At 35.9% G+C, this 18,977-nt stretch overlaps 1 protein-coding gene across 1 annotated transcript; it reads left to right on the forward strand.

Moving 5' to 3' along the window:
- The first annotated feature begins 7,314 nt into the window (after positions 1-7,314).
- On the forward strand, positions 7,315-13,195 carry LOC133714822 (ubiquitin carboxyl-terminal hydrolase 24). The gene is made up of 7 exons (XM_062141078.1): positions 7,315-7,673; positions 8,051-8,728; positions 8,881-9,065; positions 9,645-9,892; positions 10,379-10,524; positions 10,927-11,103; positions 12,643-13,195. Exons 1-7 carry the CDS (start codon positions 7,659-7,661, stop codon positions 12,829-12,831), a joined length of 1,638 nt encoding a protein of 545 aa, XP_061997062.1. The 5' UTR covers positions 7,315-7,658; the 3' UTR covers positions 12,832-13,195.
- Positions 13,196-18,977: the final 5,782 nt, after the last annotated feature.

Raw genomic sequence — 18,977 nt, forward strand, 5'->3', positions numbered from 1 at the left:
TGCCCCCACCGCAGCGCTCCGATCCAGGAGAGGAGAGTCCTTTGTGTTGTGCTCCTGCCATTTTTGTTTCCAACCGATGCTTCTCTCCCTGGTTTGGGTTCGTGTAGGAAGTTGCTGGTGCGTGCTGATCGGAGTCGGCGGTTCAAGCGATGGGGTCGATGGGTTCCAGATCCGGTGACGGCAGAGGGGGAGAGGGCTGGTTTGGGGGTTGTCAATCCCGATCCGATTGTTGGATCGGGTAGTTTGGGCAGCCGTCGAGCAGATCGGAGACCCTGTATGGTTTGGATCTCGATCTGGGTTGGCGTTTTGTCCCAAGGGTTGGTGTTTTGCTTCTTGAGGATGCGGAGGGGCCGCGGATCTGTTGTGATCCATCGTCGGTGGTCGGTTCTTGATCGGGGGCCGATTGGATCACCGGCAAAGGTAGTAGGAAAGGGATGTGAGAGTCGGAGTGAAGCTGAGGAAGTGGTGGGTCTGAGCCAGAGTTGGGGTCGGGTGTAACCTGTTTATTCAGATCGGGGCATGTCTTGGTTTCTGTTTCTGGATTTGGTTTTGCTCGGATTCGGCTTTGGTCCAAGCCTGGCGGGTGCACTGTGTTTTTTTTCAGTTTTTTTTCCAGTTTTTTTGTTTTTAGATTTCTGTTGTTTGGTTGTGGTCGACCCGCTGTTGGGTCTTGTTGGGCTTCAATGCATTCAAACACCAACGCCTATTGTGATGTTGATCCTCTAAACAGATCCTATCACGTGTATTCACTAGCCGATGAGGCAGAGATGACTGGTGCGCATTCCTCCTTCTTGGGTCTGAGCCACGACTCAGTTGGTATCCCGGCGTTGGCTCCAACCACGCTGTGGCCCGGTTGCCGGATTTTGGTCATTTGTTAGCCTTACTGGTGTTCTGGAGAGTTTTGCTCCATTTTTTGTTTTTAGAATTAGGAAGGTATGTCGAGATCAGATGATCGGACTCTCTTGGCTTTTGTACTACATTGCATCCCTGCTTGTAATTTTCCTTCCTGGAATGAAGTATGGATGATGATTTGATCCAAAAAAAAAAAAAAAAAAAAACCCCTAATTCAAAATTAAATTATGAAACTAACGCCGAGACCTTCAATAATATAAATGATTTTGAGGTTGGACATGTCTAGATCTAAGGTGGGGTGGGGAAGCTTTGCCGCCAGCGACGATAGCGGCTATAAAACGAGGTAACAATCTCGTTTTGTTAGGTCATATTTTCTAATCCCACATGCACCACATTATGGTAAAATTTACATTTCACTGTCTTTTGGTCTTTTCCGTTTTTGTTGACCTCATTATTGATTTACCCCAAATTCACTTACGGATCTCTTCATTCTTGCCATCACGTTATGCTCTTATGGTATGTGGATGTACATTGTTGTGTACTGAATCCCTTCCATTGAAATATATAAGTAATAATCTTACCATCATAGATAAATTGGTGCACATCCCAAAAGATTTGGGATTGCTTCTTTAACCCCTATTCACTTACGGGTATCTTCATTTTTGCCCTCACGTACTGCTATCTTGGTATGTGGATGTACACTGCTGTGTACTGAATCCCTTCCATTGGAATATATAAGTGATCATCTTACCATCATGGATTAGTTGGTGGACACCCCAAAACAGAGCTGACCCTGAGATTTCCGGGGCTCTAGGTAAGAAAAAAATTATGGGGCTCCCTACTCACTAAGAGATCTGCTTGAAGCTTAACCAATGCATCTCTCTTTTGCTTCTTTTTTTTTTTTTTTTAGCCCCAAAAGGATAAACCTGCAACCTACAACCTGCAAAAGGCATGGAATTTAGGCATACTTCCATACCGATGTATCAAACCAACAAACTCATTTTCAATTTAACCATAATGCCATACAAGACCAGTTATCATAATATCAAACCTATTTTCAATTGAAAGAGACAGCTGACATTACAGTGAGCAAAGCAAACCCATTTCAGATTTTCAGCAATTGTGGCACTTTCTCTGTCTTACTCTCCAAAAAATTAATACAATTTTCTTCAATCTCAACTATAAATTGGAGTCAGTCAAGTCGGTTGTTTGCTTAAGTCATTGTTTTGTAATCTCAGACCATCTAGGCTAGATAGATCATCAGACTAGCACAATCTCTAACGATTCGATATTAAAGTTAAAGGCTTTCTTAATTAGAGAAAGAGCCGAAGAGGCATGGAATTGGAGGAAGAGATACTTAATTACCTGGACGGCTCGACAAGTTTCTTCTGAGAAGTGAAATGAGAGATTTGCCAAGTGGCAATGCTTGATTGCTTGTTAACGACAGAAGAACAAAAGTCACGTGCGTACAACCATGAAATAAATTCCAAAGAATTCTTTTTTACATATATATATATATAAGAGGTATAATATTTTTGGGGGCCCATGAAACCGGGGGCCTAGGCCTGAGCCTATTGGGCCTATGCCCAGGACCGGCTCTGCCCCAAAAGATGTGAGATTGCTTGTTGAGTGACATGCTTAAAGTAGACGTCAAATTGGACCCTACAAAGATATAGTTGTAGTATAGAATAAGTAGGGATCGTTCGTGCCAAGGACTAAAAGGGATGTAAGGCTTCACGTTAAAAAAAAAAAAACAAGAAAAAAAACAAAAGAAAAGAATGCAAAGAGAAAATGGGGTTTCAGGGTTTTTTTGAAAACAAAAAATAAAGAAGAAGAAATTGATTTAAGTTTAGAAATATGGTGATGAGAATGTCAAGGGCTACTTTTTTCCACCACTAAGCAAGTAAAAGCCTCGTTAAATTCCCTAAGTTCAATTACTATGTCGTGAGAAAGAAATCGACCAAGTAACAAAGTTTACGCTGATAATGTTCTCTTATTTTACTTTCTTTGATTATTTAATCTAAGCGAACGCACCTAAATTAAACCTTTTAAAATGCAATCAAAGTCTAGAACGGTATATTCAAAACATATTTAAAGCATTAAGAACAAGTGAAAGGTTGTCGATTATAGTGTACATTCTAGTACAAAAAAGCATGTCTAGTATGTAATTCTAGTTATTTGGTTTTAATTATTGCACATAGTTGCTACTACTTAGTAGACAAAGAATGCAAAACGATTAAGTGAACTGATTTTTTATCCTACCTCTAATTACATGCATATTTCCTATGGCCACCATAAAAAGTATACATGCAAAAGTATTCTATCAAATGGAACCAAATAACGACAACTGACCCTGCAGAGTAGAATCATAGTTTTCAAAAATTTAACTAAATCATGGATTCATAGTTGTAAAAAGAAAACATGTCACAATAAAATTCTTACAACCACAACCAAACAGAATAAGAAATGAAGTGTAAGATCTAAATTTAAATGTTGAAAATTGAAAATTCACTCGGGCACAACTCCATGCTACTAATGGCATTATCTTTTGTCCTCCATGTTTGAATTCTAGGAAATAAACCTCTTAACCACAATCAACCCTACAGAGTAGAATCATAGTTTTCAAAAATTTAACTAAATCATGGATTCATAATTGCAAAAAGAGACACGTCTCAATAAAAATCTTACAACCATAGCCAAACAAAATAAGAAGTGAAGTGTAAGATCTAAATTTAAATGTTGAAAACTGAAAATTCACTCGGGTACGTTACAACTTCATGCTGCTAATGACATTATCTTTTGTCCTCCATATTTGAATTATTGGAAATAAATCTCTTATGCATTAGTTGATGCGGTCCTCTAACTTTTCTTGCCCTCGCCTCTACAAATTCTTGGGTATATTGCTGCATGGATTTGGTCTCTTCGTTTGGATACATATATGGTCTTTTACATTACCTCAGTGATGCTAGCAAGATTATTATGTAGTTTGCCAATAAAATCATGCATCTCCACTATTGGGGTATGCGGATGCTTAGTGGAGGAGGATGAAGGAACATTGAGTCTAAAAAAGAGTTCTTGTATGAAGGTACATATGACTACCACGCGTCGCCTCCTTATTAAGAACCATAGACCTGTAAAACTTAAGAGCAAGTGATGTGGGCGTATCCTTGAAAAAAGATAAGATCTTTAAGTTTAAAATTTAAAGTCTACAAGCCTAGGATTTGAGCTCGCTTAGTCGGCTAAACCCTAGACATGACAAGAACATAATTTGAAGGAAATGTGGTGTTGCGGTAATGTTTTTACCTACATCATTTAATTTTTATCATAAATATCTATTAGCTTCATTATGTGAAAGTTTCTAATGAGTCTTTTAAGCTTAATCCACTAAATCTCCTAAACCCCAAATGAAGGCTATAAACCAAAAGGGTGCAGCTATTGTCACCCTACCATTTTCTTTGTTCACCATATTTGCTCATTACACCCTACATTTTAATTTCAATTATTAAATTTACTTATTTAACCCATTTCTCTTTCCAAGAATATCCTTATATGACATATCCAATTAAAAAATAAATATTTTTAGTGAAAATCTCTCATTTAATTTATACTCATAAAAAAATTAAAATTTATTAAAGTTTCCTAATAAAATCATAATCTGATTTACTCCCATTTTTTTAATTTTTTCTTTCAATTTCAATGTTCTCTATTTCAATCTATGTAAAAAGATTAGTAAATTTACAACTATGATCAATGAGGAAGAGATTGATTTTTTTTCTTCGTGTTTTAAATATTTACTTTCGGTGTTCACAAAAAATATTGCAAAGATTTTGATGAAGTTAAAGGTAATGGTTTTGTGAATTGAATAACGAATTAACGATAATGATGCAACAAAAAGCCAAAAATTATTAATAAATTCAAATTTTGGTGGAGAAGATAAAGATTAATGTTATCCAATGAAAAATTAAGTAGTATTCGTATTTGATTAATTACTTATATATTTATTTTTTCTTACATATTTGAATTTTAGAAAATTAGTGTACTTATTAGTCATTTTGCACTTGGGTAATATAGTCTTTCAATAATTCAAATGTTTGTAGGGTGAACTAAGGAAATGGTAGGGTGACAATAGCCGCACCAAGACCAAAATTTTCAATCCCCAACATAAATACAGATCACCAACCATACATAATAATTAGATATTAATATAAATTAAATAAATAGAGAAAATGTACAACTTTTATAAATATCTTCCTTAAACTTTGATCCCTCCGCCACCTTGTTTTGACAATGACAGTCTGCAAAACAAATTATAGAATGGATTATGCTCCTACAACTAGTCATTGACCATGCTCACCCTATTTGAATTTTTATTAAAATATAATATAGTTTTGATAGCATATAGTAAAAGAAATGATTTGTTTTATCATGTGACTACTTTCACGTAATTTCATTTCTATAGTAAATGATATCCAATTCACTATTTTTCATTTGCTAGATCAACAGCCATCCTGAACTTTTTTTTTTTTAATTCAAATCACATAATCAAAAGGCTAGAGGCAATTGTTATCATGTGTTAGTTTATTATTATTATTATTATTTTTTTCAATTCCTGTAAGTGAGTTTCACTGTTGTAAGTGGACAACTCATTTGGAGTAATAACCTCAAGATTTATTTGAGTTTAGACTTTCAATTTAGCCCCTTATGATAATAATCGTGGTTAATTCAATCTATAATAATTTTTTTTTTTCCAAAAAACAACATAGAAATATTGTATCAAAATTTTGGTGGGGGACACGGAGGCTAAAAGCATTCATGGGAGCGTTTGTACTTTCCCAAGAATGAGGGAGGCATGAGGTTCAAGAATTTGAAACATTTTCAATCTAGCTATGTTGGCTAAACAGGATTGAATTAACCAGAGTCTCTTACATGGTTGTTGAGCTGATTGATATGGATATGCACAATTGGAAGACAGATCTAGTTCATTCAATTTTTCAATCGTCTAATGAAAATCTTATTCTATCCATTCCTTTAAGTCATCATAGGACAGAGGATTAGCACACAAGTCTATTGCACATGTTTTGGCTGATTGTTTGATTGCAAAAGAAGTGTTGACGTCAAATGTTTTGGGTTTGACTATTCATTTCTCTTGTTCTTTGTTTTTTTTTTTAAAAGGGTTTGGAACCCAACTTAACTGGGAGGCTCAGCCCCACGCCCGATTCCATTTATTAAATTAATATTTTACAACGGGGGGACATAAAACCTGAACCATGTGCTACCTTAGAACAATGACAATAATCCTCATAGAGTACATCCTGAATAATAGCAGGAGTCTCATCTAAAGATATGTAAGGAGCGGTTTGTTGTTTTATTGATGTTCATTTGGGCATTATGGAAAAATATGAATTCCAAGCTTTAGGAAGGTAAAACTCAGTCATTTGAAAATTTTAATTCTGATCACTATGGTATGGTCAAGAATTTATACAGAGTCATGCTTCAAGGGGTTGAAGCTGTTAGTACCATTCCCCCAGGTTGGCAATGCTCGACTTTTGGTTCTTTGAAGTTTAATGTTGACTAGTCTTTTCTTACTAGGTCTCGCCGTAGTGGTCTGGGTGGAGTGGTGCGAGATAGTGCAGGTGTCTTGTTAGCTAGATTTGTGTAACCTAGCTCAGTTATCTCTTCTCCTTTCCAATGTGAGTTGTTAGCATTAATGGAGGCTCTCAAGTTTGCAATTCAATGGGCTACACAAATGTGAAAACTGAGATTTAAGAGTAATTATTTGATGTTGGTTAATACTTTTAGAGAGAAGGAGGAGGATCTTTCTCAGGTTGGCTACCTTGTGGAAGAGGCTAAGTGTTTGTTTCAAAGGTTTTCTACTCTATCTCTAGCTTATGTTAATTGCCGGGCTAATAGAGTTGGTCATTTATTAGCTCAGGCTGCACTTAATTTTGATGTTGGTTAATTTTGGATGATGTATTCTTCTGGTATCGTACAAGATGCCCTTATGAGCGATTCTAATAGCTACTTTTTTTAGTTCAAAAATATAATAAAAAAAGAAATATTAATACATTAGAAATGTTTTAGAAGTGCAAACCAAAGAAAGTAAAATGCAATAAAAAACGACATGTCAAAAAAAAAGAAGGAAAAAAATATGTTTATGTTTTTTTTCTTTGATCGAGAGTGAGGTAGAAAGCCACATTAGTTACGTTAGCGAGTTAATAACACACAAATTCAGTCAGTATCTGGACTGAGGTCCACGAGGATATCTCAGTAAAGCAAGACTAATCCCTTGCCGCAGGCGCATGGACTTTCACCTACACCACAAATTGATAAGAGTTGAGACTCAGACACTAGACATGGAGTCTCGGCAAAAAAAATATGTTTTTGTTTTTGGTTGGAAAAAAAAACGAAAAAAAATAAATAAAAAAAATATTGGGTGTGCTATGCATAGGAAAACCTAATCCTACACCAACCCATAAACAACGCAGCTCTTCTTTTGTTTCTCTCTCTCTCTCTCTCTCTATTTCTGTGTGTGTGGGGGGCAGTCGATGCTAGGGTTTGTCTTAGAGGTTCGTGAGGAGGGTGAAAGAGAGGGTTTCTTCGTTAAATGCTCTCTCCCTTCTCACTCGTCTCTCTTTTCATGTCTTCAATCGACCCCTTTCTCTCTTCCTCCCCTCTCCCTTCAGGGCCTCACAAAACCCTAATTCTTGCTTTCGGTTCTCACTTTTTTCACATACCTCATCCCCAATCTTCTTCCTCCTCTTGTTCACGCGTTTCTGGGTATTCAAATACGATTCTCTCTGCGCAAAATGACTGATTCTAAGGTATGCTTTTCATTTCAAGATCATGTTTTTATTGACTCTGTGAGCTTTGTTGATTAGAAAGATTGGAAATTTATTGTTTTCTAGCTATAAATTATGCTTGGTTCATATTAATTTGCTCTGTGAATGAGAAAGTGCCTTAATTTGCTATGTTCATTGTGTATTTCAATGAATGGGAATTGGGTCTATGCTTTTAGCACCATAATTCACTGAGTGATGGGATGTTGGTTCCCTTTTGAGAGAGCCCTAGCTCAATATGATCTAGATTAGCAGAATCTTGTTAGGATGTTATGCAGAGTTGATATTGGTTATGTGCTTTGGTGATACTAATGCCGTTATTATTGTGGAATTTTACTTTTGTGTTTATTCCTTGGTTGCAGCTATTCATATTTGGGTCATTCTCTGAAGATGAGACCAAGTCACTGCTTCTAAAGCAATCACCGGGGAAGCAGTCACCTGTGAAGGGTGAAAAGCCAGTGGAAACAAACGTATTGCAGTTTGGTTCGATAAATTTTGTTACGGATAAATCTTTAGTTGAGTTGAATGGTGAATCGAGTAGACAGCAAAGTTCTTTGAAAGGGCCGAGCAAATTGCAGTCTCTAAATGCAGATAATAACCACAATGAAGTGAAGACTGCAAAATCAGGAGATGATAATTTACTAGGATCAGTGGCAATTCCAACACAGAATGGGTGTGCGGATCATCACAGTCATAGTTCTAGTCATAGTAATGGTGTAAAGGAGGTTACGACAGATGATATTGATTTATCTTCATCACATCTATCTCAGAATGAAGGTGGTTTCTCAAATCAATTTTCAAGTTTGAATTTGCAAAGCAGAGAGCAGAATGGTAGTGTTGGTGATTTATCAGTTTCTGATTCTAAGGGTGAACTCCAAAAGTCCTTGAACGGGCCTGCCACAGTCTGTACAATTTTGTTGCCTCGTGGTTTAATCAACTTGGGAAATCTCTGCTTTCTTAATGCGACTCTGCAGGCTCTCCTATCCTGTTCTCCTTTCGTTCAACTTCTTCATGAATTAAGAACTCGCAACATCCCCAAGGTTTTTTCCCCTCCATGATCTATATGTTCTTTTGCTTTATGTTGGAACTACTATGCTATCCCACATCTTCTAGTGACCTTGCGTAAGCCTTGTTCTTTTACTGGCTAAGCACTCTACTCATATCTTGCTCATTTTGATTTGGAACTTATTAGATTGGCTACCCCACATTGTGTGCATTTGCTGAGTTTGTCTCTGAATTCGACATGCCTAGTTCAAGTTCAAAGAATAAAGATACAAGTGTTGTCGAGACTGGTAGGCCTTTTAGCCCTGCCGTGTTTGAAGGTGTTCTTAAAGCTTTTACTCCAGATGTGCCAAGTACCATATCAGGCAGGCCAAGGTTTGTGTTTGATTTGGGTCAATGCTTCTCAGTTCTGCATTTTCTCATAATTATGCCGAAACTTTATCAGTAAATATTGCTGAAACTTAATCACTTAACATTGCTCAAACTCTATAGTAATATTGCCGTGCGTGCAACGTTATGCTCATACTTTAGACGATTCTATCCATTGATTTTTTTTTCTCATTCATTGTTTCTCACCTTATGCTAGTTGTCATAAATTTGTCAATGATCACTGGTTTGGTTTTATGAAGTTTGATTGATAATTCCCGTGCTTGAAAGTGTCTTGTGGTTATGAAAAAGTGTCGCTGTCTAAAATGATTGAGTTGTTTGTTTCTAGAACCTGCTATCTTTCTTTCTTTTTCCTTGCAAATTTTCTTTGTGTTGGTTGTTTATCCATTTTAATGTGAAATACGGCATTGGACTGAGATATTTTGGAGAGTAAATTACCAAAGATTTAGATTTGCCTGTTTTACCCAGTGATCATTTTCAGAGTCTTCTATTGTGGCCATCGTGTCTATATTTACTAGCTACTAGCTCTTATTAAAGTCTCCTGTTGAAATTGTTGATGTTTGTCAGACAAGAAGATGCTCAGGAGTTTCTTAGCTTCATTATGGATCAGATGCATGATGAGTTACTTAAGCTTGAAGGACAATCCTCGTGCTTAAATGGGGGAAAATCATCTCTTGTATCTTCTGCAGAAGATGATGAATGGGAGACGGTTGGCCCAAAGAATACATCTGCAGTAACTAGAACACAGAGTTTTGTCCCTTCAGAATTGAGTGATATTTTTGGAGGACAATTAAGAAGTGTGGTGAAGGCAAGAGGTGTGGCATTTGCATTGTTTCTGTTCAGTTTTAAGATTTTGGTAACAGCTATTCGATATATGTGATTTGGATTCGAGCTGTTCACACTTACATTCTGAAGCACAAATATTTATAAATTGATCCACATGTTTTATAAGTTCTTTTTCTGTATCATTTACATTTGAGTTGCAAATTCTGCATTACCTATTGCTGGTATTCCTCTTCTCATTCATATGAACTGATGGAATATGAATTGTAAAAAGGTCACTTTATCTGTTAACAGTACTTTTAAGTTTAGAATGTATGATTCTTAGAAGGCAATTATTATTATCTTCACCTGCCCTAGAGTTTTGAATTTAGCTGGTTGAAATAAACTTGGAGGAATCAACAAAATATCTGCTTGTGCATTGTAATCTATTGTCGGTCATGTATTATGAATGACCCTGCAGTTTTGTGCCCCACTATGATCATGAGACTTATGTTTTCTTATGTTTTTTTCTTAAGCAGGAAATAAAGCTTCTGCTACTGTACAACCATATCTATTGCTGCACCTTGATATTAATCCTGAAGCTGTTCGTACTATTGAAGATGCACTTAAGTTGTTTTCTGCTCCAGAAACTCTTGAGGGATATCGAACATCAGCTGCGGGCAAGGTATATTCCTCCTCCTCCTCTCTCTCTCTCTCTCTCATGTTTCCTGCATGTGTTCCAGTAATGGCATCATGCTGTTTATGGTTTCATTGGTTGAATTTCTTTTTTTGATGGTTTCCTCCCTTGGTTTCATCTTTCAAGTTTAGGGTGTAGTTTTTGTCCTTGAAATTATTTGTATCCACTTTGAAGATGCACGGTTGTTTTAATCTTCCAACAAATACTCTTCCCAACATATAATTCTTTGAATTAAGAAGCTATTTAACCCAACAACCATTATATTTGCCACAGCCAAGTTTTTAAATAACTTTGACATTTTATTGTTGTTAACCTCACGTTTCTGTTTGATGTTACATATGATAGTTTATATGATAATGTTAAAGCTTTTTTACTATTGATGATTTTCAGGCTGGTGTTGTGAGTGCAAGTAAATCAATAAAAATACAAAAGCTTTCAAAGATAATGATACTGCATTTGATGCGTTTTGGTTATGGAAGTCAAGGAAGCACCAAGTTGCATAAGCCTGTGCACTTTCCACTCGAATTGGTGTTTGGTCGTGAATTGCTTGTTTCTCCAACATCTGAGGTGATGTTCTTTATATATTTAATATCTAAATTATTTTCTTTACAAATCATTTATTTATTTATTTTTCTGCATATTTTTTTATTTACAATCTTGTCTTGGCCCCCATGTGCATTATTATATGTGATATCCGATTTAAGGAAAGATTGCGTGATGAGTAAGAATTTCAAGAACTGTTAAAGCGGCACCTGACCCCGGCCAAAATAAATTCCTGCCCCCAACTTTTTTTTCTCTGTTTTCTGCAAAATAACCAACTTATTCAGAGTAACATTGATGCTTGGAAGGTGTTTTTGAATTGGTGGATTAATTATATAGAAAGGTGTTTGACATCCCCTCTTCCCTCCCCCAAAAAGTCAGATAGGATCTATTCTCCTTCTTACTAGTGTGTCCCTTTTAGCTTTGGTCCCCCTATAGTGTCTTTAAATGCTCATTTCACCACTTGGCATTTTGTGATAGTGGAGTTGGAACTTCAGACCATAGAAAATGATGTTACCTATCTATTAATTTATACTCTTAAGTCATTGTGTTTTTCTTAGTTTGAACTGTGTCTTGTAGCATCTATAACAATGAAGGATTGTATAGATCCGGAAGTATTTCTGGATCCAATGTTCTGAATTCCACATCTTTGAGCTTTGGAAATACTGGGTTTTTTTATGTTCATAAAATAAAGATTCCAGATATAGATTTAAATGTTTAAGTGAACAGGGTGTTTAGTAATTAGCATTTTGTGATGTGGATGTTATTAACTCTAGATGTATGTTGCACACGATCATGTCAGATGAGGTGGAGGTTACCATAAGCATGTGATGGATGTTACAATGGGGGAGGTAGAATATAGGGTATGTGAGATGAAAGTGGAAAGGAAGATGTAATATGCATATTACATTTTATTCAAGAATTGTAAGGTAATATGGGTTGAGATGGTTTATCTTAATGATAAAGAGGGTGCTGTATCAGATAAAAAACTTGTTTAGCGCTTGTTTAGCACTTGGGGTAAGAAATTGTTAATAGTAACAAATAAGAAATTGATAGTTGGAATTGCAGGTTTTACATTATCCAATTGTTTGTCCTTTGGAATGTCAAAGGCAAAAATTGTCTTTTGGAAGATCAGTTATGATAGCTGTCTTTTGTTTTTTTTGTTTTTGGAAAGAAATGTGAGGGAGGAAGAAGGGGATGACGTCTGGGAGAGTGTTTGGTTCTTGGACCTTGGTTTCTTCATTTTTTCTCAATTGGAGCATGCTGAGGTGTAGTTTGTTAGTTTTGTGGATCGTGTCATTGTCTTTGCTGGTTTCTTTGAGTTGTGGATTTTTGAGTCCTAGTGGATTGGCCATCCACTCTAGTGTACATTCTGTCTTGGCGAACTTATATTCTGTATAAAACAAGCGATATTCTAAAGTCAAATTTGTACGTTATTTATTTTTTCATTATTATTATTATTTTTTTTTAATGAACCCATGATGTTTCAGTATAGTTTCTGTACCTAGTTGTAGTCACTAGTCAGAGCTGCATTATAATTTTGTTTTTGCATGTTTGCTTCTATAGGGTCGAAAATACAAACTTGTTGCTACAATTACTCATCATGGGAGAGATCCTTCCAAGGGGCATTATACAACTGATGCTCTTTATGCTAGTGGTCAGTGGCTCCGGTTTGATGATTCATCTGTCACAGCAATTGGGACCAAAAAAGTGCTGCATGACCAGGCATATGTCCTTATCTACAAACAGTTGTAGAAGGCAAATTGGGATCAGTACTGTGTTGCATGACTGAGCTTATGTTGTGGGAAGTTAAGCATTCCCTCTTCAGAGACTTCTCATTACTATCATCGGTATAATTTATGCATTAGATTCAAAGTCACCACTCAGGATTATATCTGGCTGTCTCAGGGGGTTGCAATGAACTCCCCCGCCTATCCATCTATTGGTGGCTAAAGAAAATGACTGTAACATAGTTGATGATTCAGTGCAGCAGTTGTTTTTCAGGTATTGTGTTGTAATATATGAAAAGATGCTGCTGCTCTGCAATTATATCTTCAGTGAATGCTTTCATTGTATACAACTATCATAAATAGATTGGTCTTTGTGGCTGTTTCCTGTCTGATTTCATCTTCATTATGCATTCATTTGTCAATTTCAAAGAGCAGTTTGCATGTCATTCGATCTTGAATGGAATTGATATCTGTCATTTACATGTTTTTGATGTTTTTGTATTCTTTACTTTATGCACATAACAAAAGCATGAACAGGCCACTGAATAGGTTATAGCGATTCAATTTTCAGGAGTCTAGCAGCTCAGGAGAAAATTACTAATATTTTCTTTCCAAAAAATACTTAACCAATTGTGCTTGCTCAAACTTGAGTTTCTGTTAGATCCGAAAAGAAAAAAAATAAAGGTTGTAAGTGTTGGAATTGGTTTTAGTTTTCTATTATAAAGATTATCTTATGAGATCCGTCTATATATTTTTTTATACTTCAAGGAACTTCATCTAGATATTGAAAATGTCAATAGTTCAACGTGACAGTGGATATGTATAAATGAACCGTTTGAACTTCATTGCCTCACAATACCAAATCTTTTATTGGGATTATGCATAATATAAGAATAATTGAAAGAATAGATATTTGAACTGTTTAAACAAAAATATTGGTTTCCATCGAAATGAAGCAGAATTGAAGCCTTGAATTGTGAAACAGCCCTTGTCGTTGGCATGTCCTCAACGTTATACCTAGATATAATGCTTTAGCGCTGAAGGTGGATTTGAGGACACCCTTTAGCGGCGATGGATAGATCCAAAATCTGACCGTCACCATTTTTTTGGTTAAATTAATTAATTTATTTACCTTGGTAATTTAAAGACAAAGATAATTAGTGTCACTATTCTATTGGTTATAGTACGACCTATTTATTCTAATCCAACATGATTTTTCAAAATATTTTTTATGCAAATGTGTGATAGTATATGTATTTGAATATTTTCTCCAATTAAGGCTAATTAAGGACACTCCCATGGTGTCAATTTGCAATTGCTCTGCACTTCTTTTTTCATGTGTAGGCAGATGATGAATTCACATTATGCGGGTCTTAATAGCAATGCTCTTATTGTAAGGAATTTAATATAATTAACTAAGCGGCTCTGGCTAGTTTCATTTGGTCTAGTGATATAAATCTCTCATTCATAAGTGAGAGGTTGTGAGTTTGACTCACGAAAAACTAATTGTTGTATTTCTCAGTTGTTGATTTAAAAAATAAAAATAAAAATTCTAAGCGGATTTAAGAGAAGAGAAGTTTCACACTAGAATGTAACGTAAAAATTGAATGCTAGCATTTCTCTTCTCATATTTAATGCATGAGAATAACTACATATTTTCATTCTTGTTTGGAATATATTAATTACTTTACATTTTGTATTAATTATGTAATGTATACAATTTATTTAAAAGACCCCTCTTAACCCAAAGCACAAAAATAGCTTAACATCAACCCACTTACCATACCAACAGATTTTTATTTTCACTAACCCAATTTAAAGTAAAATGACAATTTTACCTTCTACCTAATTAATGAACCACATATGTCACTCATCATCATCTCTCTCTCTCTCTCTCTCTCGGCCAGATCCCGCCGATTGTCCTTGGGGACAGCTCTGTTCCTGTCACGGCCTTTAGCTTCAGTTTCTGGTCTAGATGGTTGGCGGCGAGTTATTGGGACCTCCAAGCCTCGGTCTCGGCGACCGATTCCATCCACTCATGTTTTTTCCAGCTCAACCTTCAATTCAGGCAAGTTGTATTGGGTCTAGAGAAGTAACGATTTGTGGTGAAGGTTGAGTTTGCTAACCATCCGTTGTTCAAGGTATTGTTAGAGGATGTTGCAAAGGTATAAGAGCTTGTGAACAAAATATTATAAATGAGCATTATTATCGGGTCAATATACTTAATGCCGTAAAAGACTTTCAGTTGGTAGAGCTGGATAGTAGATTTACAGATAATTAGTTTGAGCTCATTGTTCTTAGTGCTACATTTGATCCACGTGATAATTTTTGATCATTCAAATATGAAGATGTTTGCAATCTTGCTTTGAAGTTTTATACTTAAGATTTTACATCATATGATATGCTTGCTCTAGATATGGAGTGTGGGTATTTTCTAACATATATTAAGAAGGATCCTTAAGAAAACTTCTGTGTCTAAGTTGTGTAGGCGGTCAGTTAAATCAACAAAGTCATCATTCTTTCCTATGATTTTATAGGTTGATATGTCTCGTGTTGACTTTGCCAGTTTCTACAGCAACATCATAAAAAACAAACTTCGAAATAAGATGGAAGATGAGTTTCTCGATGATTTGATGGTTCTCTATATTGAAAAGGAGTTTGCTGGTAGTATTGACAATGATTTTGTGATTGCTGAGTTTAAAGTGAATTGGCCTCGGAGGGTACAATTCAATTAGTTTTAAATTTCGGTTTTGTTGTTGTTTTACAGTAAATTTATGCTTGTAATTTTTAATTTATGGGATTTTGGTTTCATGTTCCTCCGTTGTATGTTTTGAATGATAAAAATAAAGGCGTGAGGATGAGCTTCTAACTGGGTTCTAAATCTTAAAAAAAAAAAAAATACAGATATTCGTAAATTATGTACTTAAAATTAGCCCACCCCATTTGGATCCTGAATCGGCCACTAAATATGGGTACAATAGTGGAGGTCTAATTATGCTTCCTTGCGATGTGGAATTGTTCTACAATGTATTGGCAGAGATAGAAAACAATGGGGGTTTTACTTTTTTCTTGCTTAACGTAATATGTATCTAGGTAAAAGACTATCGCCAAACAGATCAAAAACATAAATTTCCACCACAAAAAAAAAGTTTTATTAAGGGTAAATGATCAGTGAAAAATGATCATGACATGAAACAGTGAGTAGAAATTGATGTTTGATGTTTCTAGAATCATTGAAGTTGTAGAATTGGATATGCAAAGTTAGGCTGCAAATGTTTTGGGTTTTCTGGATATTACTGAGCCATTTGGTTTGATGTTCATGTTGGTTTGTTGGTTCCATAAACATGAATATGAAGTAACCTCTCATGAAGATAAACCCACCTCCGAAAATGGGCCATCCACAGTTGTGGTTAAGGAAAGGAAGAGGAATCGGACGGCGGAGCTCGTAGCCACCAGCTGCGGTGCTCTGGTGTTGGCTTTTCTCTGCAACAAGGCTCTGTTTCCGATTCATCTTTTGAAGACATTACGAGGGCATGGACAATTTGAGAATTTTGCCTTAGAGATGGGGCCCACATGAGCTGACGTGGCATGCCATGTTAGCAAGTTAACGGCTGCAGTTGACGGAGGAATGACAAAAGGATCTATTTGACTAGATTTTATAATACAGGGGTGTTTTTGATGAAATTGAAAGTCGAAGGACTAAATTGATGTTGGACACAAACCACAGGGTACTAAACAATATTTAGCCCTAAATTTTATTTAGGGTCAATATATCTTCCAAAATTTTATTGTGGGGCAATAAACTTTTATTGGGAGGCAATAACAAATTTTATTTGGAGGCAATAAAATTTTTATTATAGACATGAATTCTAAAAATAATTTTCTAGAGTCTCCTAATTTTCTAAAAATAAAGTATGAAAAAAATTCCCCAAAATCATGAATTCTATCTAAAATTGTAGATTATAGACATGATTTTTGGCCAAGTCACATGTTCTTATTTTCTTGGGTTAATTCCTGTTTACCCAGAAATCACATGTATTTTGCCCACTTGCACTACAAGTTTGTATTGTGCCAATTTACACAATTCTTAGAGGAAAAGACCTATAGGCGTAGTCTTTTCTAAACTAGTGCCTATTATGTCCTATGCTGACATTTGGGTTTAACCTTTGTTTTTTCTTAGGAAAACCTATTCAAACTCTTGAAAAAAGACAAAACTAGCCTTCAACATGCCCAAATTTTTTACCTAACGGCTCCCTGCCTAGCGGTTATTTTAACAGGCGGAATCACTGCTGCTTATTTCTATCTTAAGCTGACGCAATTTTTCTTAAGAAACATAAAGTTCAAGCCTAAAAATAGTACATGAATAGAGGCAGAAACAGATATAAACATTTTTTAAATATCAAATTAAAATAAAATGACAAGGTGGATGAGCAATCTGAAATTATTTATTCAAACATACTTACAGACTAAAAATTCAGAGCCTCATTCTCAGGTAAACAGCAAAAACGATGTTTAGCTATTCATAAGAATGATTACAGTTACTTACTTGTAATGAAAGCACACTACTTCACACTAGACAGGAAGGAAAGAGCACTCTGCTACTATAGCTTTCTTACTTCTTGAGAGAATATGATTCTTCTCAATTTTCTGATGTGAGGGGATTTTCTATATTTTTTTTTTCTTCAAATGCAACCTAAAGCTCCTTATATAGGGAGTGGAACTCAAACTGGAATTCAAAACATCAAAATGTACAGAACAACTCCGTGATTTTCTGCTTTCTTGAGTGCTCCTACTGGTGGAGGTTGGACGGGGAAAAAGCAGATTCCTTTAGGTGAAATGTTTTTCACCTGTCTTTTTGAAAGGCAAAAGCAACTTTTGGGAAAAGTCCAAAAATGCTTTCGGTGTTTTCTACACCTGCTGCTTCACATGTTCTCGTCTGTTTCTGAATTGTGACCAAGGACAAACGAGTTGTTGTCTGCCTGGGCCATACGAGCAATTGTTGCATTGTCTTCGACATCTGTATCAACATACATCTTGTAGTGGTTGTCTGTTTCAAGCTTTTCAACCCACTGTAAGAATGCCAGTGTCGAGTCCATCTCCTTTCTTGTGAGAGATAGGAAAAGGTCACTGTTGACAACGTCAGGATGATCGTAAGCAGTGATAATTATTTTTTCTCTTGCTGCCAGGAACGTATTTTTTGTATCTTCAGAGATGATCTTTTTGATATATTCCAGAGACATGGCCTTCATCCATGGAATGCTTGAATTAGGCTGGCCATTGTATCCAACACAGGCGGGCTGAAGATATCTCCTTTGAATAATTCTCACATAATGATATGGAGAAATGTATTCAACTTCACCATTTGTCTTCTTTATCCATTCTGGTGGAGTAGATCTAAACTTCAGTCTCAGCATACAGTCATTTTTTCTGATATTTTTGACTGTGTTGACAATGATAGGGGGCAGTCCCTTGAGATCATCATTTGTTTTAGTCCATAGATTATGGACAAAACCATTTTCAACAAGCCAGAGCTTGTGTTCTTTAGGATGTTCACTTTGAACATTTACTAGATATCTTCTAACATAAGGTCCTACAATAATGAAGAGATTTGGAGGAATACTTGCCTCAGAATTATGACTTCCTATCAGATTATGGAACTCGAACCAGTCTGATTCTGTTAATGCTATGATAGGAACTCTAGCACTTTCTGGATCTTCAAGAAAATGAATTTTTTTATTTCTATCAGCACTCTGCTGTGTATGAACTTCTTCAAACTGTGACCTGCCATTTTCATAGAGCTCCTCTACTAAAGCAAACAGAGCTGGGAACATTATGCCATTGTTGCTTTCTTGAAAGGCAAATAAGATGTTATCTAGGATTGCCTTCTGGTGGTAAGCAAGTCTCCTGCCAGTTCTAAACACAGGAGTATCAAATATTTGAAGTTCATAGTTAAAAACATTTATTACTCCAGTTGGAGTAGGTTTGCTTTTTGGCAAAGCAACAGCCGTCAACGGTTTTGATGAGCCTTTACCGTCTGCCTTTTGAGACGGGCTAGCCAATCCTTTACCCTGGGATTGATCAGTTATGGCTAGTTCTTTTGGACCTAGCAGGAATCTTTTTGAGGATTTTTTTTTTAGGATCCTCAGTGGGTTCATGTTCTTTTCCAGATCT

This window comes from Rosa rugosa, chromosome 6, assembly GCF_958449725.1.
Source record: "Rosa rugosa chromosome 6, drRosRugo1.1, whole genome shotgun sequence".
In the NCBI taxonomy this organism is placed as follows: domain Eukaryota; kingdom Viridiplantae; phylum Streptophyta; class Magnoliopsida; order Rosales; family Rosaceae; genus Rosa; species Rosa rugosa.